This window comes from Anopheles coluzzii, chromosome X, assembly GCF_943734685.1.
Source record: "Anopheles coluzzii chromosome X, AcolN3, whole genome shotgun sequence".
Lineage (NCBI taxonomy): Eukaryota > Metazoa > Arthropoda > Insecta > Diptera > Culicidae > Anopheles > Anopheles coluzzii.
Window position 1 is genome coordinate 14,664,705 of NC_064669.1, and position 24,869 is coordinate 14,689,573.

The 24,869-nt window shown below is 42.3% G+C and overlaps 1 protein-coding gene across 8 annotated transcripts in view; it reads right to left on the minus strand.

Moving 5' to 3' along the window:
- Positions 1-24,869, minus strand: part of LOC120952514 (glutamate receptor ionotropic, kainate 2) — a 114,017-nt gene that overhangs the window by 62,900 nt on the left and 26,248 nt on the right. For all 8 annotated transcript variants that reach the window (XM_040371939.2, XM_049608095.1, XM_049608094.1 and 5 more), the window contains 2 exons: positions 18,967-19,122; positions 18,780-18,874 (listed from right to left, as the gene is read on the minus strand). In XM_040371939.2, the coding sequence (XP_040227873.1) occupies positions 18,780-18,874; positions 18,967-19,122 (251 nt within the window). The remainder of the gene's footprint in view (positions 1-18,779; positions 18,875-18,966; positions 19,123-24,869) is intronic.

The following is a 24,869-nucleotide window of genomic DNA, read 5'->3' on the forward strand; positions in this document are numbered from 1 at the left end:
AAAGTTTATCTACCTGTATCCTCTACAACTGATTGTCTAGTCCTTCAATCCAGGCTCTGTAATTTCTCTTCATAGTGTGCTTCTATCGGCTTAGTCATGTGTCTTGAAAAATGCTCTCCTTTATCTTTCTTCCGATCCTCTACATGTATCTCTCACGTTTATACGTTCAACGCAAGGTTTCCGTAATCCTATGACTATAAAAACCATCTACTGTGCCTACGTTCGATCAGTGTTAGAATATGGCAGTATTGTTAGCGACCCCTGTACCGAACAATGGAGTAATCGAATCGAGGCCATCCAAAGAAAAGCGACTAGATATGCTGTAAGACTCTTACCATGGCGACAGGGCGATGTGTTACCGTCATACCATTCCCGGTGTCTGCTTTTAGGGATTCAGTCGTTGAAAAAGCGCCGTGAGATAGCTAAATGCCTTTTTATATCAGGACTACTTAACCACCATATTGATGCTCCTACTCTATTAGCAACGATAGAATTTAACGCGCCATCTAGGAATCTACGTACACGTCAATTCATATCCGTCCCTCGTTATAGAACTCGTTTTGGCCAGTCTGATCCTATGTCAGCTATGTGTCGAACTTTCATAAATAACTTTGATTTATTTGATTTCAACATACCACAGAATGTTTTTAGAGATAGACTCAGGACACAACTTACGTAATAATTCTATTTTCAAAATACATTTTCTATTCTTGTGCTCCAGTTCTCTCCTATCGATTTATGTACCTTACATAGTCTTTAAGCACTAATTTAAGTACATTCATGTAGGATCTTCAAGATCCCGATGGATTAATCAATAAACATGTTAAACATATTAAACATATTATAGTTTCTGTGATGCCCCATTTATCTGTGAGTCTTTGTCTAAGAATCTTGAAGTCTTATTTGATCCGAGAACATACATACAGACTACGTAATCAATAAGCCCAACAAATGTCTTGGTTATATTTGTCGTATGTCCTCTGAAATTATAGATCCTTTCTGTCTTAAGTCCCTTTAATGTTGCTGGGTTCCCTATTGGAATATGCCGGTATCATTTGGTGTCCTGTCCAAGTATCTGTTGGCCAAACGATTGAGAGGATCCACTGATGATTTACAATAATTGTTGGTCGCTGGATCATCACTCTATTCTCTTTTCTTAGCATGACGATAGATGCGCTCTATTAAGCCTAGCTAAGTTGGAGCACCGTCTTTCGGTCGCTCAGGATTTTGTCGTGACTGGTCAGCTGCTTCATACGATCGGTGCTCCTTCCCTTCTATCTCGTGTACATTTTTATGCTCCTTGTCGCTCCATAATATATCGTTTTCGTCTTGACATACGTATATGTCGTACATGTTTTGTTCGCAATGAGCCAGTTCTAAGAGCTATTTCGTCATCTAATAGTGCCTCAGATCTGTTCGATTTCAACTTATCCCTTCCCGTCTACCGATCCCGTCTTCGCTCCTTTTTCATATCATAATCTCCTTCCTCCTTTTCTCCGTTCATTTCTTGCTCCCGAATTGTTGTGCGCTTTAGTTAGTAAGCACTATTGCTGTAACTCAAGTAGGCAAGCAATGAACAAAAATGAAAATGAATAAAAAAATGTATTTGGGATATATGTAAACATGAGATAAATTTAAAAGAAATCAATCTTTTTAAAACTGTTTATAATCTCGCGTTAGGCATTAGCGCTTTTTCCCTGATCCTCAAATGTAGCAGAATTTGTCAAATTACTGTACACGTCTCGCAAGATCTGTTGCATAGTCCTATAACCGGGCCAATTTAGCTAGTAATAGCAAAAAAGTAAAAATAATGCACTTAAATTAATAACGCTTCATTTAATCACTAGCAACTATTACTTTTTTTCATTCAACTACCCTGCAATATTTACACAATCGGTTTTTAAATTCCATTTAAAAACCATGAAGAAATCGACAGCAATCGACAGACATTAAAGAACTTGTTTGAACGAACAAATTTAGATCGAAAAGAGCCTTTAACGAAGCGCAGAAAATAAAACAAAAAGATAAAATCTCCTATTTGTACTTTTCCCTATCAAGGACCCTTTTTGAAGTGATGTGTATAGGGAGGAAGGTTTTCTTTTAAGGAGCGGGATCAAACAAGCTGGCCTGATTTTTATTTTCTCGTAAGAATAAAGTAGAACAACAACAACAACAACAACAACAACAAACACCTCATTTCGGCCACCCCGTTTCGCTTGAGAAAAGGATTTCTTTGGAAGTATGAGCGCTTCACTGCGAGAAAGTCCGCCTTTTCCGCCTGTTGCGCTTCGTTTGAAGTGGAAATCTCCACAATGGTTCGTCTCCAAATAGGACCAATAGATGAGTGCGTTTTTTTTTTTTGCGGGAGAGTTTTACCGTTGCTTTGCTGCCCTAAGTAAGAAAGGTTGCCGATGAAAAATGGTGTCCCTTTTCTAATATGCTCCCTTAAGTAAACGGGTGTCCCTCGGGTGGGAAATTATGTCAACGGTTGCGGCTGCGGAGGCTGCGTGGCCGTAATTATCAAGAGCGAGAGGGCGAGTTTACACAAAGTAATTATCAACCGACAGGTACTGTGTCGCTGAAGCATTCCAAGAACCCGAAGTGCAAACCACTCCATTACTGTGGACAGAGCGCAAGAACATACAACCAGGGCGCAATACCCATTCGATCTTTTAACAAGCAGTAATAACGGTGCCTTTTTCTAAAATATAAAACCAAAAAGGAGACGTTAAATCATCCCTGGGTTGAAATTACTTGCAGCGGTCTCGGGAGAGAGAGAGAGAGAGAGATAGAGAGAGAGAGAGAGAGAGAGAGAGAGAGAGAGAGAAAGAAAAGCACCGCAGACCGTGGACATTTCAAAACGACAGCTCAAAACTTTTACCCTTCCCCCCGGGTAGGTCCGCAAGACAACGAAATGCAACGGAACAATAAAACCACACAAAAATTCCGCACCATTATCGGCGGCATCGGCGCAAGGAGTGGCGTCCTGCTGGGTGTTGTGCCGCTCCCTTGCTTTTCTGCTCCTGCACCAGCGCACTGTTCGCCCGTTCGGTGCCATTAAATTGCATTCTGCGAAACTGCAACTGATGATCGGGACGGCGGGCGCATTAGAGAAACAGCTGCATTCCGTGCTGCAGCGTGCAGCAAACGAAAAAAAAAACAGTCACAATAACAATACCAGAACAAAAGGAACCTCTATTCCGGGGGGAGGGAGCGGTGGAAATAGAAAGCGGATGATGAGCTTTTTCTGCTCAGCAACTGTGCCCTTTTAACATCGAATCGAAATTGCTTTCAAAACCTCCGAAAAAAAAGCGCCATCAGTCGAGCCGTAACTAAAGTCAAACCGTATTGCTTTGTGCTGTTGTTGCTTGCCTACGTGGAAAAAGGCGATATAAAATGCGGGAAATAGTACCAAACTCAGTTTTGTTTTGTTTCTGGTTTTATGTTCATTCCGCAATGTTTTCTTGACGATGAGCCATTTGAGTTTTTTTTTGTTGCTCTTTGGCTCGATGTTTTGTGTGTGAGTGGGTTTTGTTTTTTAAAGCGTACCGAATTTTCATCACTTCGGATGCTTTCGATTGTTTTTACGAGCCGGTAGGTGTTGCAATATGTTGTTCTTTAATTAATCTAGCCCTGTGTGTGTGTGTGTGTGTGTGTGTGTGTGTGTGTGTGTGTGTGTGTGTGTGTGTGTGTGTGTGTGTGTGTGTGTGTGTCGATCTTTTGTGAGCGAATGCCTCGAACGTTCGCCAGCAGTGAAATGACTTCATCCAGCAGTGGAAGGGCGTTCGCTTGCGGTGCACACTTGTGCCCGATGCAATATATATATATGCATCGAAATTGACTGTCAATGCAGGGGCACCATTGCACACGACGAAAATGGCGGAGGGCCGGTGTCTGAAGCATTGGTTAGCTGCTCGCTTTATCGCGCAGGGAAAGGTGAATGGGGTGGAAATTTCAAGCGCACAATAACGGTGCAGAACGAAAAAACAAACAAACGCCACCCGCCCAACGGCCGAAGCAACAGAGCAGATAGTGTCAGCTGCAATGACGCAGAAGACGACCGAGCGTGGCAGCCTTGGGGTTGCCCAAGTTCAAGTGGCATGCGAGCGGTGTGAGAAAATGACTAAACCTCCTCCCCATTTTCGCTCTGCCAAAGCGACACACCTCATTCCTGTGGCGTCCCGCCGTGTTATTATCGTTTGCTCTTGCTTTGCGCTTAAAGTGTGCATACCGTTGCTTCTTTTTGGAGTTTTCTCCGCCAGTGAAACCGCTATCAACGGAAGATAAAGAATAGTGTACATCACATATGCGCACACATACACACACACACACACACACACACACACACACACACACACACACACACACACACACACACACACACACACACACACACACACACAAGCACACATTCATACCTTCTAACACACAGCCACACTTAATCGGTGCGAAACGGTGCGAAGCTGACGGGAAGATCGAAAGCACCATTTTCGACATTTTTTTTTTTTGGTTACTGTTTTATTTCGTCACCCAGCTTGACGCGGTTTTATTCATGAGAGCCCCGCCACGGGTAGGTAGAAAAATGAGCGTACAATTTCTCATACACTCACACACACACACACTCACACACACACACACACACACACACACACACACACACACACACACAAAGGCTTCTGTGGGTAGGTTGAGCATTGTCTTGGTGGGACCAGCGACTGAATGCTTCTATTGTTATTCTGTATGCAAACATTCATAAAACGCACATACAAACACACATACACAAAGAGGAATATATTAAGGTATGTGTGTGTGTATGTGTGCGTATGCAGGTCATAGATATGCTCGTGTCATAATCCATTGGATCGTCGCGAACGACCGAACGAGGAGCGGCTTTACCTTGGCGATGGCGACGGAAAGCTGATTAAGTTTGACATAACACTTACAGAACGTCGCCAACGGTGTCTAGCCGTCCATTTTGTTTCCTTAAGCCTTATAAAGTAAAGCAGGAGGAGAGAAAAGTAGAGAAACTATATAAGAGTGCATTGTAGATTGTAAAAAAAAATACGAGGGAGAGTGGCGGGGGCAATTTTGAAGCGAATTTGAGGACATATACTTTCAAGTAAGTAACGCCGTTTTTCCTTTCCTATTTTTATATAAAACACTCATATGATGTAAACAACTTCGCTCTTGAATCCCTGAAACAACAACGCACCGATAACATTGATTACAGCAAAACCATTTCCAAGTGACGTGTTTGGAGGTTTGAACCAAGGCTGATAGAGTTGTTAACCTGTTAGCTTACCACTACACCACCAAGGAGTTTCCTACAGTGGGTGTTTCAGCAGCAATATAAATTTAGTGTCACCGTGCTGAATATTTTAGCTCGCTGTGAATTGTATATTAATTGCGCTTTTATTTAAAGTTAAGTTGTTTGTATTTACTTTGTTGTAAATACAATCAATTGCTCCTCCATTTGTCTTGCCCTTCAGCTCGGTAAGCTCAGGCTTTGCTCAGTCAACATTTTAAAAACAAATACAAAAACAGGAGGCTTCATCAGCACAAACCAAATAACGTTTCAAACAACCATTTGCATACACTTAAAAGTGAGTCCTTGCGTCTGTCGATGATTTTTTTTTTTGCATCATGTCTTATACGGCCCTCCTTTCGGGTGTGATTCCCCCTCCATCTAAAGCGATTTGTATTGATGTGCTGGTGTGCGAGATTTTGTGTGTGTGTGCGTGTTTGCATACTATTGCATTCTTCCGCTGCTTGCTGGCATCGATCCGGGACCCCGGAAAGGTTCGACGTCACTCGTTGGACGGTAATTTATACTGTTTACAATCGGGTCACCGTAAAAACGTTTTACGTCCCAAATTTCCGGGTCTTTTTTGTATGTATGTATGCTATACTCTGCTCACGCAGCCTGCGCTCAGGATAATTTATTATGTTTTTTGTTTCTTCTAAAATTTCCAATACCATCCGTTTGCGTGAGGATCAAGCTTGATGGTAAGTGATACGTTATGGTTTTTAGTATCATCACGAACCGTTTCGGGAGTTGGTTGCAGTGCCATTAGAGCACAGGACATTGGGCAGTGATTGTAATTGATTCTAGGTTTGCGCGCTTAAGTTTCTCGCATAAAAGAAAAGGATACGGCATAAGCGAGCCCTTGAAAATGATTTCCGGGTTTTGGTTTGAAAAGTGAAATAAAAGGGGAGAAAAACCACCAAAATTTAAACAGGTAAATTGCAAAACAAAAGGACTCGATAAGGATTAGCCAAATCCAGCACGCAACTTACTGCTAAGTTACTGGCAGGATGAGCTTAGCAGGAAATTAAGCAATCTTTAATGAGCCCAGAATCGGTCCAAATGGGCAAACCAAAGTAGTGACGGCAAATAACACGCTCGCAAATAGTCCTTGTTGCGCGGGAACAGCAAACCTCCAGACTATTGCGCGAAAGAAAGAAAAACCCTCACCCTAAAGGTAGGGTGGGTTTCGATCTGATTAATTCACTTTTATATGCCTTCCAGCAGCGGACGGTCACACTGCGACTGAAGATTTACGACCCGCACTGATCTGCCCCGACACCATCCGTCCATCGCATTAGTACGGGCCGCTTGCCTTGCGCAGCAGCAGCTCACGAACCGTTGCTGCTTCCGTGCAATGGCTGGCGATTAAATCCCAAGATGGTAATCATTATCACTCGCCCCTCTTACGCTCAGTCTTTCCGCTTCCGCCCAGTGTCCGAAGGTGAAACAAAAGGGAAAGCTATTCTGTTTTATAATGCAGCTTGATTAACGGTTGGGGAGGCGCACTGATATCCACTTAAACTGCGATGCGGTGACTTGTTTTATTCCTAACCCGCACAATTATTTATCTCTCCCTGTTTCTCTCTCTCTCTCTCTCTCTCTCTTTATTTTTTTTTCTTTGTCATGCATCTTCTTCTGCTGACCACAACGAGGTAACCCCACTGATGGATGACAAGGCACCAATCGCTGTTGAGGTTGCTCCTGTTGCTGCTGACAACGTGTGCCCTCGTAAAACCGGAACGTCCTTTATCATTTCCTCCACCCTCTCTCCGTTGCATGCAGTATTTATACGATGGTTTTATTTTCACACCATCCACATCCTCACGCGAATGGAAAGGGAAGAACAATCTAAAAACGGATAATGACTTGGCGCACAGCGCGCCACTGCAAAGCGGAAGAGAGCGCGTCATTACAAAACACTACTACCGCGTGGGATGTGAAAAATCATTGTCCCCATCTCCTGCTTGCTGATATCGACAGCTTCTCATTCGTGGGCAAGATATGGGACCAAAATCAAATGAAAAAAAAAACGCATTGCATTGAAGATTTTCTCAATCAACATTCCCCATCAACGTTCGTCACAACAGTTAGGCAAGGGATGGTATGCCATTCGGATGCTCAAACCCACACGGCTCCACAGTAGGATTGTTTTAAAAATTCCATTTTTGCACTGTGAAGCGAACACTAAGCACAACAAACCAGACAGAACTTCTTCCTGGACACAGAGGCTTGCCGTTTTCGCTCATGTTACGCTGGACCAAATTCCAACCGTCCCAACAACGGGGCCCGGTGACAAAATAAGGCGAACAGCGTCATCATGCTAACGCGGTGGCTATTATTAACTTTGCTACAAGAATTCTGATACATTTTCGCTCGCTCCGACGCACAACGGGAAGCAGTTACAAAAAAAAAAACAAAAAAAAGCAAAGAAATAAAGATACACAAGCTCAGCAACGTTTCGTAGAAATTTGAAACACATCCTGAATGCGTTCGAGATTCGCAAAAGCGCACCCAGAGCACGGCCGGGAAGGGAGGCCGGCACGAGCACGAAACGTAAAACCAAATCACCATGATACGGAATGATATGTTGGCAGCGTTGCGTAAAGCTTTCCATGGAAAGGCGGAACCGAACGGGCGAGCGGAGAGCGGGCAGGAAACAACAAGCTTCATTAAACCCAACTTCAACCATTCCAGAAGCTACAACACACCGTGCCAGTTTGGTCAGCTGGCGGCAACGCAACACAGCATCGCAACAAAAAGGAACAGCTCACACAAAGATAGTTGCAGAGTGTTTCCGCACGCTTCGGCTGCAGCAAACGCTTCGGCGACCATCGGCGCTGGAGGAAGAACCCGTCGCGCGGCCAGCATGCTGCTGTAACAACTCATCTTGGGCTCCGGCTGCTCTGAGCGTAGGGTAGGCTTACAAGCTTTTTTTTTTTTTTGTTTTTTACTACCACGCGCGGTGAGCTTTAACTGTTTGCTCTGAAATAAAAAAAAAGGTAGACAGTGGTGACCGGACAGCAGATGTGTGTGTTTGCCGCCAAAGCTGGAAAATCTGGATGAAAAAAAAAAACGAGAAAGAAAATACACAGGAGGGAACCTTTTCATCCCCTTGTTTTTTGCCTCGCAATTGATCGCAGTGCAGATCGCAAACGAGTTGCCGATGAGCACACAGTGGGGTGGCAGGGACGAGATATAATCGAAACAAAGCGCACTGCTTCCCACCGCGCCGGGCTCGGGAGCGCCCAAATTTATGCAACACACTTTGGCGTCGTTTTTGTTTGTTGGCGTTCATACAGCGCCGGCGATTTCGATACCCTGGCTGGAGGTTATTGTGGCGAAGCGATTTCAAATTTCAGTTTTCGAATGAACGATTTATGTTTTGAACGGTCGCTTAACTATTGCATACATTTACGGGCGCACAGGGGTTTTTGTTTTGTTTGTTTGTTTTCTACTCCCAAGCATGTTGGCACGGGAATTAACGATACATAAGCGTGTGCAAGAGTCCGTGCATGATGCACTCAAAAACAAGGCTTATTAAAAAATCATCCCCAACCGGGCGGCAACTTCAGGCAAACTCATCACACAAAACTCCGCTCCACCTCGGCCCTTCGCTGGACACGGGGACGGCCGTCTATTTCGCACTTCGCCGGTTCCCGGTAACGGATGCGCCTCTAAGACGGCAATCTGTAGCCGGAGCCCTCTCGCTGCGGCGTCCGGCAGTGTGGAGCGATGAGTTTGCGAATGCTCGTTTTCGTGCCTCTGTTTACCGGCATGGTAAGGGATCGATTTTTTTTATACTAGTCTTTCTCTTCCTCCGACGCACTCGACCCCTCTCCCTCCGCATTCTCCTACTTGTTCCTTAGCCCGACGGAAAACTTGCGTTGCTTGCTTCTCCGAATCTCGGCACTGAAGCAACGTAAAAGCACAACAAAAAATCACGCTTCCTTCTCCATTTCCAGTTGGGTTCTTACAGGAAGCAGACTTCAAATGAGATGCAAAATGTAGCGCTGGGAAGGAAGGGTGGCAGGCAATGAGGGGAGATTTTTTGCCGTACGAAAAAAGGCTACTCAAGCTACCTGGCTCAGATGCAGAGTTTCAGTGGTGGGCCGTTTTCCGGTGAGGTGGTGCAAAAACCTGCACCGAATGAACATCTGCTAATTATAAGGTTAAAAATAGTTTACCATCCGATAATTGGCTTCTTCTGTTTGAGCAGCACATTTTGGACTCATTAAAACACACACCCACACATTTACCCACACATACACCACGTTAAGCGCACGTATTTTCGATTGCACGTATCCAGCCTGCTGTCCGCTTTTCGGTCTGGTACATCAAGTAAAGTGCGATAAATAAATGCAAAAGCCAAACAGTGTTTACAGTGCGGCACTAAAATAGGAAGCGCGAGTCCGGAGGGATTGGAAAAAAACCATCAAAAACAACCATTCCACTGGACACAGGGGGGTGCTCTGAGCGTAGCTTGCGCTAATTAAAATGTTGTAACGAGCTGTTAAGCAATTAAGGTGCGGCGTGTTGAAGCCTTGCAATTCGAGCCCCGTGTATGCGATCCCGTGCACGATGGGGAAGGAGTATGGAGTGGATGTGCCAGTAAGCAAAAGCATCACTTGAAACGCTTAAACCAGTCCCCGGTGGATGCATTTTCGTACTCATTACTGACAGTGCTGCGGCCAGTACTTACTGTTGCATTTAATTTTGGTGGGCTACAGTGTAATGTCCATTACATCGAAACCATTTCTCAATTGAAGTAGAACCGTTGATAGGCAATACGTTTAACGGTTTGTTTTAATAAACTGATATTGTATGCGATGGGAATAGCTTTTTTTTTTTTAAATCAATTAAAAAGTTGACCATCATTGACGCATAAATGTATGTAACGTATCCAATTTTTCTCAGCATTACATTATACAGCGCCTACCACAGCTATATGGACAGACGGTTTTCGCGATTCAGGGAAAATCCGTAAGAGATAGATAAAAACAGTGAATGTATGAGTTGTGCAGAGTAATATTTCACATCTGTGTATATTTTTTCAAGTTTTCTAAATCAGTTTTACATGACTTATTACGAAAAAAAAACAAAAATATGGACGTACCATAACTATAAAAATATTTTGAAAAACAGTTTTTTTTGTGCTAACTAACGCATTTATAAATGATTCAAAAATATAATTATCATGTTTTACATAGGTTTCACAGAAAAATATGCTTTTAAGATTTTTAAGAAGTGTTTTCATAACTTATGTTTAAGGTTTTAAGAGTTTTATACGAATAATTATCAAAATTATACAATAAACAAAGATCAAATATACAAAGATGTGAAATAGCATTCTGAACAACTCATCTCATCACAACATTCTGCACTATTTTTATCTATATCTTACGGATTTTCCACAAATCGCGAAAAACGACTATCCATATAGTTGTGGTAGACGCTATAGTACAAGCCTCTTCTATAAATTAAGTCAGAAAGCTGAAATTTTGAAGCGGTCAGTGGAACAATATTCATCATCCAAGTTTGAGGTGGATCAAGGAGATCAAGGAGATAAAAGAGTATTTTGACAATCCATCACTTGACATAAGGTCCCTGGGATTCAAACCATGTTCACGTTTTCTAACGTTTCTGTACATGGATCGTGTCTACAATTATTTGTTAAATTATATACTTATTAAACGTATTTTGGGCTTTATGAATTCTTATTCAGAAATTGTTCAAAATAGATTAAACACTAAATTGGTATTGCAGTAAACAGAGATAAAAATGAGGGTTATTTCGTGATTCCATTGCATAATTCACTGTGTTTTCGACATAATGGCTTCTAATTAAGCAATTAAGGCAATACGGCAAATTCTATAAGGCAAATTCTATCAAAACAAGAACGAAGCAAGCTTTTATATCTATTTTATATCGGACACTCCTGAGGCAGTTCACCACCGCAAAGCGGTTGTAGTGCCACATAAGAAGAAGAAGAAGAATCTTTCCTCCTAATTACCTATAAGGCGCATAAATGATTTAATTTGGTACAGTTACCTATTTGTTTGTAGATTTCGAGACCAAAAAAGTCATCAACTATTTGGTTCGAACTTGACTCATTTTTCCGATATAATCAATAAACATAAGAAATTGCACTTCAGCACCAAGAAATCGGGTCTATTTGCTATGTTTCGTGTTACACCCCCTAAAGGCGCTTCTCCGCCACCTGATCTTTTTAATGCACCTTGATCCGGATTGTATCCATTTCACAGCTACGTTTCGCCATATTGGATTTCACCATTTGTGTACAAACAAAGGTTCAGTTTACTTTTTTCTGTTTAAAATGAAACATTCCACTTTTAATACATTTTAAAACATCGTTTCGAATTGTTTTCCACATTTCCTGACAAAGTAATTTTGCTTCAGCGAAAAAAGTTCAATCATCCATAAGCTAACCTTGCGAGCTTGCAATGAATCAGCGATTATTTACATATTTTTCAGGCTAAAGTAATATAGGTTGAGGAAAAAAAATTGCCCTTCCCCCCTTCTCTAGTTAGACAAATCGCCTTTGTTTGGTTGTATTTACATTAGAAAGAGAAATACTTATTTGTTTGAACAATCATAAAATTTTAGAAAAACAAATAAATTATGTACCTTTTTAATCTTGCTAAGAGCAGCAATTTCCCTCAAAAGTGCATTGCTTACAGTACAGAGAAGCAAACATTCAACATTCCTAACGAATAGTTGAAACTATAACTGCACCAATATGCACTCCACAAGTTGTCCACTGGTTAGCAATGGTTATAATTGCTGGAGGCTCAAAGCTCGTGCGAGGAGTTGCAAAGGAAAAAAAACTTCACTGTTAAGCTTACAAAACAAACATTTTTCGCAATCACTGTCACAAACAAGGCAGCACTTCAAGCACCAGCGCCAGCTCGAAAAACATCACCCGATCCGTTACAGGCACCACTTAGCCACTTTATGGGAGAGTTTCTCATTTGCCGTTGCCCTTGCTACCGCGAATGAGCCGAACTTTGCATCCACGAGTTGACACGAAACCATGAAACTGCGTTACACCATCCCCCTCCCGCAGCAGGAATGTGAAATATGATCGGGCCCGGTGGGATTTGTTTTTAAACGAGCAGGAGAGAGAGAGAGAGAGAGAGAGAGAGATAGAAAGAGAGAACTAGTAAAGGGAAGGGTCAGAAAATGTGTTTCCAAAAACCGTCGGTAAAGGCCAATTGCTCGATCGCTCAGGCACGCACGTACACATAAAAAGTGCACGACGAGAGTTCGCTAATGGGTTCAATTAGTGATGCCACCGTCCGTCTGGTTGAATGGAGGGTGTTAGAGTTAATTCGCCCCATTGCCGCATTTCCATTCCATTGGGTACAACAATAATAAAAACGGTGGGTAAAAAGTACCAGCTAGAAAAGGAAATTGAGAGGCGAAGGATGATGTTTTGTTGCTGCACTCTTATTCTTTCTTTCCGTTTGGGTTTGGGTATTTTATAACTCGCTTCAGAACTTTTTAATACATTTCTTTTGTTTGAATTAGTTTCCAGTATTTGGTTCTCTATTTTTCTATACACTCTCATTATTACACTCTCATATTCACACCGGTGAGTGTATCTTAAGTAAGGCTAAGGCGTTTTTCTGTAAAGTGACGCTAAAATATTGCCATCAGCCAGCTTGAGCGCCTAAATGTATGCACTTTTGTTCCGCAAAATAGCATTTTCTGCGAAATAATTGGCCTTTAAGATTTAAATTCGTTATCAGACTACTTTTAGCTTTGAGTTAATCAAAACTTCACTCTAAGATTTTCATTCTATCCAGGCAGATCCTAGTTCATGCTGTTGTTGTTGTTGTTTTATTTTTTGTTTTTTTTTGCGACTCTTGGATATCGGAGCGTACCAGCAAAGGGAAGCCAACACATTGGCCGAGCTCGAAAACTCGAACCGTCAGGGTGTGACTAAGCTCATGGATTATCTAACCACACACACACACACTGACATATACACACATAGAATCCCTCATCAGTAACAACAAAACTAACTAGCCAGGAACAGGAAACATGCCCAAATGTCCTGTGCCTTTTCAAAGAACACAAACACACACACACACAGGTACACATCCCAAAAAAAAAAAAATCCGATTGGATCTGTCGACTCCAGGAAGGATATCGTTAGCTGCTCACATTGAACCGGCATAGACGGGGACCGGTGCGAGCTGTGTGCTGATGGGGTTGTGGTTGTAAGCTCCTCTAGGATACGGGTACGTAAATGTTAACGAAAAAAACGGTCCCGATGTACTGTAAAGCAGGGAAGTTACACCAAAACCGACCCCAAACCAGAGCATGCTTGTGTGCGCTGTCGGCCAAAACAGATAGTGGATCAGGATCAGGTCCGATTTGCCATGTTACCGCAAAGCAGGAAGCCCGAGAGCGTTGGACAGAGAGCGACCAATTTTGTTAGTGCCAAACATGTACCCGTGCCGCCGTTGGTCGGTGTGGCTTTGTTGGCTTACTTTTCGATGTTTTTATTTGCCCCCTCCCCTTACCTCCCTACAGCCTGCGGGCGACGATCTTAGGCAGGATCCATGTAGCGGATGCGGTTTAGCTGTCGAAGGCTGATACCGCCCAACGCTGGGCGGTCAGATTAGCACCTCCTCCACCAGGCTAAGAGTGTCGATTTTCGGACAAAAGTATTAAGACGTGTGCTGGATTTTTGTTGCTAGTGGCTGGATTTAGAGACAGTTCGCCCAACAAGTTCTCCCTGGAACTGTCTCGCATTAAGGTTGTGAGCTGTGCTCTACATCCCGTCCCTTTCAGCAAGGGAATAAACAAACCAAAACAACTACAAAAACGCCTCAAAAACACCACTACCAGCTAGCTGAAAGGCTAGCGATGGTTCGGCTAAGCAAAACTCTACATTTAAATAACTGTCAATTCGCCTTTTTTTAAGCAACCACAGCGAACAACGGGTAACCGGTTTTGTGAAGCGTAAAATAAAGTTAGTATCTATGTTTGCACTACCAGTGGAGGACGGTAAAAATGCTAAGAAAGTATGAATTAAAAAGCTTTCCCCCACACGGGAGGTCCGCCACAACATTCTCCTAACCCAAATGGCGATGACGCTTCACGCAAAGGGTACGGAGTAAGCTGATGAACACTGGCGGAAGAGGGAAGACAAAATTACCATTTATAATGATGACAAATAAGAGAGCGGTAGCGTCGGTTGCTGTTTTAAGAGAAATTATCTTCCACGCTGTAATACAACGTCCTGATTTTTTTGGTTTTTTGCTTCTTTATCACATTCGCTAGCAAAACCGACAAGCGGCTAATACGCCCAAGATTAGCCTGTCCGCATGACATTTGGTTGATTTTTAAAGCGAACAGTAAAGCGATCCCGAAAAGCACACGCACGTCATCACCTTTACCGGCCCAGGCGAAAGCAGTTCGAAACTAATTAAAAAGTCTGCCTAGTCTGCGTTCACCGTTGGCTTCACTTCGCTCTGTGTATGTGTGTATGTTTGGGCTTTTGTTGTTGTTGTTCTCTTTCGGTTGTTTTTGTGTGGTAAACTGGAAGGAAATTTTCTGATTCGCGCACCAGTTCCGCAGGTGGAGCACCTTTGCGTCACACCGCGCCGCAACGAACGCAACGATGAAATCAAACAGCTCGACAAAAGTTGCACTCCGTCCGTTCCTCCGTTCACCGTTCTCTGCCCACAGCGTACACCCGCACACAAATGCTTCCCAACCAGCTTTCCGAGGGCTTTGAGGTTATTTGCCAGATTTCCCAAACTCCACGCTTACGGCTTAGCTTTACTTTTTCGCTTGTATTTTTGGTCCTTTGCGCTGTTTTTTTTATCATTTTGTTTTCTTCCTCGTATTCCGTTTTTTTCTTGCTATTTTATGCTTTAGCTTTCCCCTTTTTTTGATTAGTTAATTATTCATGCCAAGCCGGAATGCCGGGACACGCCGCGTGTGTCCTTCGGCATGCCGCTGTGAGTAATGTGCGGAAAGGCACGGGGAAAGGGTGTCGGGTAGTGAGGGCAGGAAAACAAAAACCTCAACCCGATCTTCTTGGCACACCAATACGGCACGGCAACGCAGCCCCAGTGTTCTGTTGGTTTAGTTTCGCTTTGCGCTTTTCCGTTCTTTGGTTTGCCGACTTTAAAAGCAGCTCCCAGCAGTTGGGAAGTGAAAGCACTGCACGCGGCGCTCTTGTGTGTAAAAATGTGTATGGGTGTGTGTGTGTGTTTGTGTGTGTGCTAGTTTGCTGGTGTTTGGTGTTTGTGAGCTAATCATTCGGTCGGCGTTTTCTTTATCCCAATCCTTCCGTTCCCACGCGAGCAAAGGGCGGGCGGGCGCTGAAGGGTTTGGCGAAGCAAGACACCAGCATGAAGTATTTCACACGATTCTCCATTTAGGACTTCATTAATCTTAGCTTGGCTAGTTGGTTGGTGTCCTTTTACTCCCTTCGCTTTCGCATTCCGGAGGGAGTTTTCTTATCAGCTACGCTTAAAAGTAGCGCCCACCCCCTCCCTAAGGGGTTGGGAGTTGCAGCACAGGCGAACCAGCCAGGGCTGTGTGCGGTGTGTCTTAGTACGCGATGGGACGGCGAAGAGGACCTAATTTCACGGCTAATTTACTATCCCCTCTCGTTTCTGCTGACGTCTGTCACAAACGCAAGTCGAAAGAGTCGGGAGGGTAAATTTATATCCACTGAAAATCATTTGTCTCGCCCGTTCCGCCGTTCAGTCCGGCTAGCCGTTGGAAGACAACAGGCAGCAAAAGGGAAAATTCTTGGAGCACAATGAGCAAGCGAGGAACCCGATCAATGTATTTTCTCTCTTTTCTCGTTCTTTATATCCCACTCTTTCCTTCTCTCTCGCACACACACACACACACAAACTCATAAAACCGAAAAGCAGTTAGAGTGACGGAAGTAAGAACAGCAGCAGCAACGGCATCGCCGAAGGAAGGACTGATTGCAGTGTGCCCGGTTCGACAGCGACCGTGTGGCTGTTGGGAGTGACTGTGCTGCGGTAAGCCGATTATGATTGCCACGGCTCGGTCACCGACAGCTGGGTCCGATGCTCAACTTTAACTTACCGGCCCCCGGCCCTGGTGGTGGGGCAAGAACGAGATGATTCAATTCCGACTGCAAGCTGATGTGCCCTCCTTAGGGTTGGCCACTATTGGACGTGAAGCTGCTGGCGGGCAACACTTCGTGCGACACGAACACGGCTCTGTCCCAGGGGTGTGCTGGGAGGGAAAAGAAATTTCGAACACCCTTCCTCGAGGACGCGCGGCTCCGACAGATGGCACTGTTTATATGAAAGTCTCGCACGCCTTCGTTCCTGCACCTTGCAGGCAGCAGGTGTGGAAGGGCGGGAGCACATATTTATTGATATGCAAATGTCTGCGAGCTGCAGACACTAAGAATTCGAAAGGATGCGCGCACACACACACATACACACACACACACACACACACACACTCACATACAGGCACACATACACCAACAAACCTGGAATCTCTTTTTGTTTGACCAGAAGAACGGCTGAGAGAGTCAAGACAAGAGAAGGCTGTTTTTTTGTCGGACGATTGTAAGCGTGAAGTACACCTGCAGTGCTACCTGCAGTGCAACCAGCACGATTACTCTGAAAACCTTCCCTTGGTTAAACTATTGATTTTCCACTTCCGAACGTTGACACCAGGCGAGCCTGATGAATGGCATTAATTACAATGAAACATTTTCAGAAAAAAAGCTGATTGATAGAAATCAGTGATGCAATCAACGAAAAAGGCAATCATTATACAATAAACGCACTTGACACCAACGGAAGCTTATCGCGCTGTTCAATCGACTTCTACAGTACACAACATTAGAGTTGTTTTACATAGAATTTTCACTTTGCAAATGGATTGGTATTTTGGCAAATTATTATTATTAATAAATTGTTATTGTAATTGATATAATTAATATTGTTATTATTATTGTTATTATTATAAGTACTATTATTAATATTATGGTTATTAATATTATTATTATTTTGGTTATTATTATTATTATTATTATTTTTATTATTATTATTATTATTATTATTATTATTATTATTATTATTACTTTTATTATTATTATTATTATTATTATTATTATTGTTTTTATTATTAATATTATTTTTATTATTATTATTATTACTATTATTATGATCATCATCATCATTTTTATTATTACTATTATTATTATTATTATTATTATTATTATTTTATTTTATTTTCCTTTTCTCTTTTCAGTGGATAGTAAATTCCTGAAATAAATATCTCTGTTAATCGCCTCATTACATACATTTTATCATAGGCTGGAGTGAAGACGGTCTATAAATGACTGAAGTTTTTCTAAAATAAATTAAATTGATACACCAGCTTAAATTATCTGTACATAGAAGTAACAGGGCCAGACGACAGGCCATATCATGTTCGCACTATGGACGTGTACGTAGTGGAGCTGTTGCAGTTGTTGGAGTTGACATGAGTAGTCGATGTTTCCTGTTAATAGACCTCTGACGAACATTTGCTGCGCTACGCGGTGCCTATCGATGAGTTTTTGCAGTTCAAGCCACTTTAATCGTGCTTCATAAGATGGATGAGTCTGCATCCGATTCATTTGATACACGGATGAGTCTACGTTGCATGGATTCGATGCGATCTAAAAGGTGCTGAGATAAAAGCCTTCAGACAACACAGGCACATTCCGCCACTGACCGGACAATTCTGCAGTAAACAGCCTTGGCACCAATTGGATCCCTAAAATCCGAACATGCCGGCCTATACAGGCTTTCGAGACTTGATTCATTATCACGCAGCAGGATAGGTCAATCTTTGCTACGAGAGGACGGTCCATTCTAGGCTTGAACCCATGACGGGCATGTTATTAAGTCGTTCGAGTTAACGACTGTACCACGGAACCGCCCTTACCGCCGGATTCAATTCTCTACTCCCTTACCGACAGCAAAGACAGTCAAAATTGAAAAATAACATCAACACATTTACTTACGATAACTTTGATGCCTTTGATTGAGATAGTAAATGAAACATTCATAGAAATAATTTGAAAAATAAACCCTAATGAAAGTTATAAAGTAATATTAATTGGAAGATTCAAAGAGAACTATAAACATTTGATTCTAAAACATTTTACAAAAAATTGATTTATTTATAACGCGTTGAACTTTTGTAGAGCATATTTTCAACGCTGCTCATTGATTGTATTGATTGTAAGTCGCTAATTGTTTCTTTACAAAGCTGTAACAAAAATAAACTTTAAAAAATACCATGAAACCCATTTCAAATTTGATTAAGATGTAATGTAAGATTAAGATGTAAGATGATCTAAAAACAAAAAAAAAAACATCATTTACCCAGACCACCACAAGCTCTACAAGCACTGCTTATGAAATAGTATTTAACTTACCTCCATCGTATCGCAAATGCTCTGCACATGGCTGGCGGTGTGCGACGACTGCGGCCCGAAGATGGCGGCCACACCGACACCAAGCAAATGACACACTGTGAGTGCAAAGTAGAAAAAAAAACAGTTATTTGCGGTTCCGAAAGCTCTTTCGCTGTAGCATCACCACTTAAACGGAAGAAACGCTTACCTCGTTTCGATGCTAGAAAGCTATCCTGCGGCGAGATACGCTCGATCTGTGCGAGAAGTTTCGAGCGGGGCAGTATCGTCCGGTCGGAGTTGATCTTTTCCACCGCGTACCGGAACGCTATCTCCTGATGATCGTCGTCCGGATGGAACAGTCCACCTGGCACCGAGGAATGCGCGGCAAGCAAAGGGAAACAAAGGTAAAAGAAAAACCAAATTTGAAACAGGTGTTTAATGAAACGGCCAGGCACGGTACGGTGCCGAGAACACCGAGTGGGGCTATAGAAGACGCAAAGTTTCATTTAATGTTGCTACACCTGGTCAGAGATTTTCGTTCTTATCCGAGCAGCGCAACCTTTAGTTGAATAAAATGGTCCCAAACAAAAGGGAATTCGGATTGAAACTCCTTGGAGATTAGAGGTGTTCGGAACATACGGGCAGCTATTTGGTAGAATGCGTTTTACTTCTCTACCCGGGAATGGGAGTACGAGGAGCTGGTACAATGACCTCTGTGACCTTGATAACGCTTGATATCCTCGCCATCCTTCGAATTAATGTCGTAATATTTACTTTTGCCTTCGATAAGTAATGGTTCAATTTCAATTTTTTACACTTTTTGTTCAATCAAATATGCTTAGAAAGCAAACTAAAATTGAGATTAGTGTTGTTTAGTTCAAGTATTGAGATCTTGCTCACACACACATTTCTGGGAAAACGTGCTGAGCTTCTCGAAGCAGCCGTACTTCCCTGCCAGTTAATTAATGATTCCACACAATAACTAACAAACCGCAGCTCACTGTAAACCACCACTGGCATGCGAAGTAATTAAATGATCATCGCTCGAAACCGACCTCCCTGTTTCCGTCAAAGCTTGCATCTCCCTAGTCCTGCTTCCCCCCCAGCCCCCTCCAACGCTAAAGTCAACCAAAAGTTAGGCAAAAGTTCACGCCCACCATTCAGCCCGACTCTTGCGCACCGAGTTTACACACCGAACGCATCTGGTGAGTGCATCTTCCGCGCTCGAACGCTGGCCCGAATGGTTTGGCGTTGGCAGGAAATTATACTTTGATAGTGGCAGAAGCAACAATACCGTACGCTTGCGGCTCAACTGAGACCGGGAGCCTGAACTGAAGAACTTTTCCGAACTCTCGTTCTTGTTCGACGTCCCCGGAGAAAAGAAAACGCACATCCATAGCAGCAGGTATGTGTGTGTGTGCGGATGTATCTGCTGACTTGACTATTCAAGATGCTGGTGTGTGTGTGTGTGTGTGTGTGTGTGTGTGGCTGTGTGTTCAATGGACAATTGTATTTGAAAAAAGGAACAGGTGAATAAAAAAAATTCATCGACTAGCGTCTATATTGAACAATCGGAGCGAGATTTCGCTGCTGCCTTCATCGCGCTACCAACATACCTAGTCCTCTCTCCACTTTCTTTCGTTTCTCTTTTATTTGTCGCTTCACATTTCAAAACTCCCAGGTGACAATTGTACGTCTGTGTGTGTGTGTTGCAAGTGTGTTGATACGGAATGTGGAGCATCGTTAGGTGAAGCTGTTTGCTGGTCAAGCAGTTCGTTTCCATCTGTCCTTTTCTTTTAATTTCTTCTGTTGCCTGTTTTGAGCGTAAACGTTGCTGTGCAAGCTTGTGTAGCGACGAACGCTTAACGGAGAGCTGTGCACAGAAGAATAATATGAAGAAAATCCCACATAACACAATAGCACGCTTGGGGAAGTTTTTTGTTGCTGACTATGGATTGGAATTTTGGTACTTGCTCCCATGAGGATGTGTTTGCTTGCTTCAAAAGTGTGTTTTTACTTTCTCTCCATTGCATTGGATATATACTTCACTGTTTTGTATTTCTTGTTGTATTACAATCTGCTTTTAATTCTACCTATATTCGTAGCGGGACTTAGTAGCGCAAAGGTATCTATAGAGCATAACAATTAATTCCTAAATTAGAGCCAGATTGGTTGTCAAAAGAGTTCGAATTATTGCAATATATCAATGAAAAAGCCAAAAAGAACCTTTGTTTCGTTCTGTAGACTAAATGTAATGTAAGTAATCTAGAAATTTTAAACTGAAATAAAACTTCAAAAACAAAGTAAAAATTTAATCCTAGTGTCCAACAAATGCAACGCTTCGCTGGAGCAAGTTATTAAGACATATCACTGGTTTACCCGTTCGGGTTACAGCACCAGTCTTGTGTTACATTCTTTTGCTTCTTCTATTTATCTCGCTCTGTTCTCCCTTTATATATATATATCTCTCTCTCTCTCTATCTTCCACCTTGCTGCTTACAATACCCATGAGTGCCTCCATCCGTTGCAAGATCGATTGTTTTTACTCGTCTCAAGCTCGGCGCTCTCGTGTGCGAGCTGGCGGCAATATTTTCGGCTTCGACTCGGGGAAACAAAACGAATTCCATCTCGATGGAGCTTTTGTTCAGCTTTTTCTTATTTTCCCCCCACCCTCCCTCACCTCCACCTTTCAACTCGCTCTCCTACCCGTAGAGCGGCAGCGATTCGGTCCGGAGTCGCCCACATTCCAGTCGCCCGGATATCGAATCACCGAGCGTGGTCAGGCAAAGGGGGGTGGAAAATTGGGGCGAAAGGGAAGGCGTTCGCTTCCTTCAGCCCCGCCCGAGATGCAGTGCGGGATGCGTGAATGTGCTTGCAAATGACGAGCGAAACGCTACGAATCCTTTGCTTGCATCTCGCCGCAACACACCTGGCCCCGCGCTCTTTCCGCGTCCGTGGTTTGCTTTTCGCTCTTGCTCTTCCCGCCTTTGCCAACTCCCGGTGGCCGGAAATGAAGAGAATCCAATTCACATTCACCAACGACCCCCTCCGGCCAGGCTACGAGTGTGGAAGGAGAGGGGTGCGATGGGTGTACTCGATGTACGTGAATCGAACCGTACATCAACAACAACAACCCCTCTCGAGCCGAGGGTGATCAAGTGATTTGTTCTTTGACGAAAAAAAAACAACACACCTTCCAGTGCCTTCCAACCATCTTGGAAAAGCAGTGCGAGATGGATACTAGGAACCGAAGGCAGCTCCACTCTCCCGTTCCTTCCAGCGTTTTTGGAAAGCAAAATACCACTGTTATCATATAAGTGTGTTGTTGTTTTTTTGCCTTACTTCTAACCTCCTAGTAGACAATCACTAGTACGGTTTGCGCCTGTATGTATGCGGTGAGAATATTTCAATCACAGCGCAAGTTCCGCACCGGCCTCCTGGGACATTAAGTAACAAACACACACCGACGAGCGGAGAGTTGGGCTTGACTGTAAAAAAAACAACTTTTTTTTTTGTTAATTGCATACTGTTAGGCGCATTGTAGTACGCTGTAAGGGTTTAAAAAACGCTTTTGCTTCATAGAACTTTATGTTTCATCTTCATAGCCGAAAAATCATTATACGAAAGTGTTTACGCTACCCGGTTTCCACCTTGAAAGCAATCAGTAGCTTTTGTTTTCTCAACCCTTTACTGCCTTCACACGCACAATCAGTATGCATGCAACACACAACAAACCCATCGTCATCGGGCAACCACCGCGGTGCCCCGGGTGAACGAAAGAGCACGTCCTCGGACAAACCGTCCTCGCACGTTGCACGGCTCGGCCGACAGACCAGCTGCCAGTACGGGTTGATAATTTTCCATTATCAGATTAAATTCCCGTTTCCCAGGGCAGCTCCCTGGCCACCGTTGCCACCCGAGAGAGAAAAAAAACCCCAATCGGTAAGAAGCTGCGGCACTACTGAACTAGCGACGAAAAGCGATTGCTTTAAAAGCAATTACGAGCGTGCTTTGGCCGGGCGTACGATCGGGCATTGGTATCGAAAGTTATTGGCTGTGCGTGTTTGTATATGTGTGTGTGTGTGTGTGTGTGTGTGTGTGTGCGCGTGTGCGGTAAAAGTGATGCTGCTTATTGCTTCACCAGCAGCGGTTTTCCCTAGGGGTCGCTGTTGCAGCATTTCAGTTAATGAAATTGACACTACAATTAGCATAATAAGAGCGCAGTCAAGCGAAGATTGCTGGTTAATGCGTGCGCGTGTATGTGTGTGTGTGTGCTGTTTGTATGTGCGCATGATCGATTGATCAAAACTCAGTACAATTGGCAACCATTTTTAACTCAGTGTACATTCCATGCTTGCATGTATTCCATTGGTTGAATGTGTATTAGACAAAAAATCTATGTTCAGTGGCCAACAATACAATATTTGATACAATGTAGTCAATTGCACTGCATGGCAAATTACATTGGCGAACAAAAGTGAACAATCAATAATTATGACCAGTGTTTTTGTGTTTGGTATTTACCGGGTTTTTGCCTTTATCGTTTTTATACTGGTAAACATTGGTTAGTTTCTTTTGAATGGATTTTTTATGCATTTTTGTCACTTATTCCAAAATATTTCTCCAATGATTATATAACATAAACTTTGCCATATTCTTACTTGCAGCTCAGGCATATAAATAGTATCTTTTTCGAAATATCTAATAACTAAATATTATATATCGCAACAAATATTATTCCACTAAATATTCAACAGCTTTATTTTCCCGTTGACGATGTCATACAACCGGATCTTGGTTTGTAAAAGATTTGTTCAATGTTTTTCGATTTGATTATTCATTTAATTTTAACATATATAGCAAATATGTTTTACCTCTAATAGAGAACATTTTCATGATTTTTTTTATTTTGTTTTATAAAACAATTAGCTTAAACGCGATAAATCAAAACATTTTACCCGCTACATTTAGCATCCTGTATATTATTTCTAACAGAAAGTAGGTAACTAAGTTAAAAAATAGTACCGAACTAGTTTATACATATCATGCAATCTAGTTTTAATATTATATTATATGAAAGAACAATCAAAATGTTAGCAGTTTTTTTCATTTCATTTTGGAATGATAGATACGTTACAAAAGTTAAATCTTTCAAGTAAAAAAAGTAATAAAAAAATAGCTGTAGCTGATTGTTTCCAATTGGTCATAGGACTCTGATATTTTCAACATTTGCATAGTTTTATGGCAACTAACAATACTCAGTATGCAAACATAATGTGCAAAATCTGGCCATGACTAACACGTTGGTTTCAATGCAGAGCAGTAAATTTTGTAAAGAAAAGTTGATATTGGTGTCATTTTGATCATCAATATTTTTGAGCTAGAATTAAAGTAGCGAATGCTTACTTTTGACGTTGTCTAAAGTCCATAAATTACAATAAGTCGTTCAGTCCAGTTCAGATCTTCATTTTACAGAGAAGTGCAAGGTGTCATACAAAACATTGGTACCAGTTATTCTCTTCCTACTAAACTCCACAGAAATCTTCATTCATTACGGCAACCAAAATCAGAATCATAAGCCCACCTGTAATTAATCTAAAGTTAATCGAAATCTTGCAGAAATTAAATGTATCTTTAGTATACCTAAAGATGGGTTCAACCTTTTCCAAAACAATATACCAGAAAGTGTGAGAATTTGCGTTTTTAATTCCTGTTGGTTGAGTGATTTTGTCAATTTGTACAAGTCTTTTTCTTATGGAAATTGCTCAATTGGTCGCCAAGTGCCTTGGTTGATGGCGAAACAATAAAAAGAGTAATGTTTCCTAAACCGTGGATTGTTTCCTTTAAGAATTGTTCATCAGTTTCATCATCTGGGCTATCAGTTTAACATCTCTGCCCTAATGTTTGTATATATGATGGTTCAATAATATAATATTGATTCTGAAGATTAATAATATATTGAAGATACGTTTGTACTGTTGTTCTTTGTTAGCTGCTGTATTGCTAATCTCTTAAAGCAAGGATGCATTTTGCAACATCATTTACATAAGACAAACAACGTTTTCGATGCCACATGTGTAACACAATCGTCTTGGCGGGCCACATCGAAAT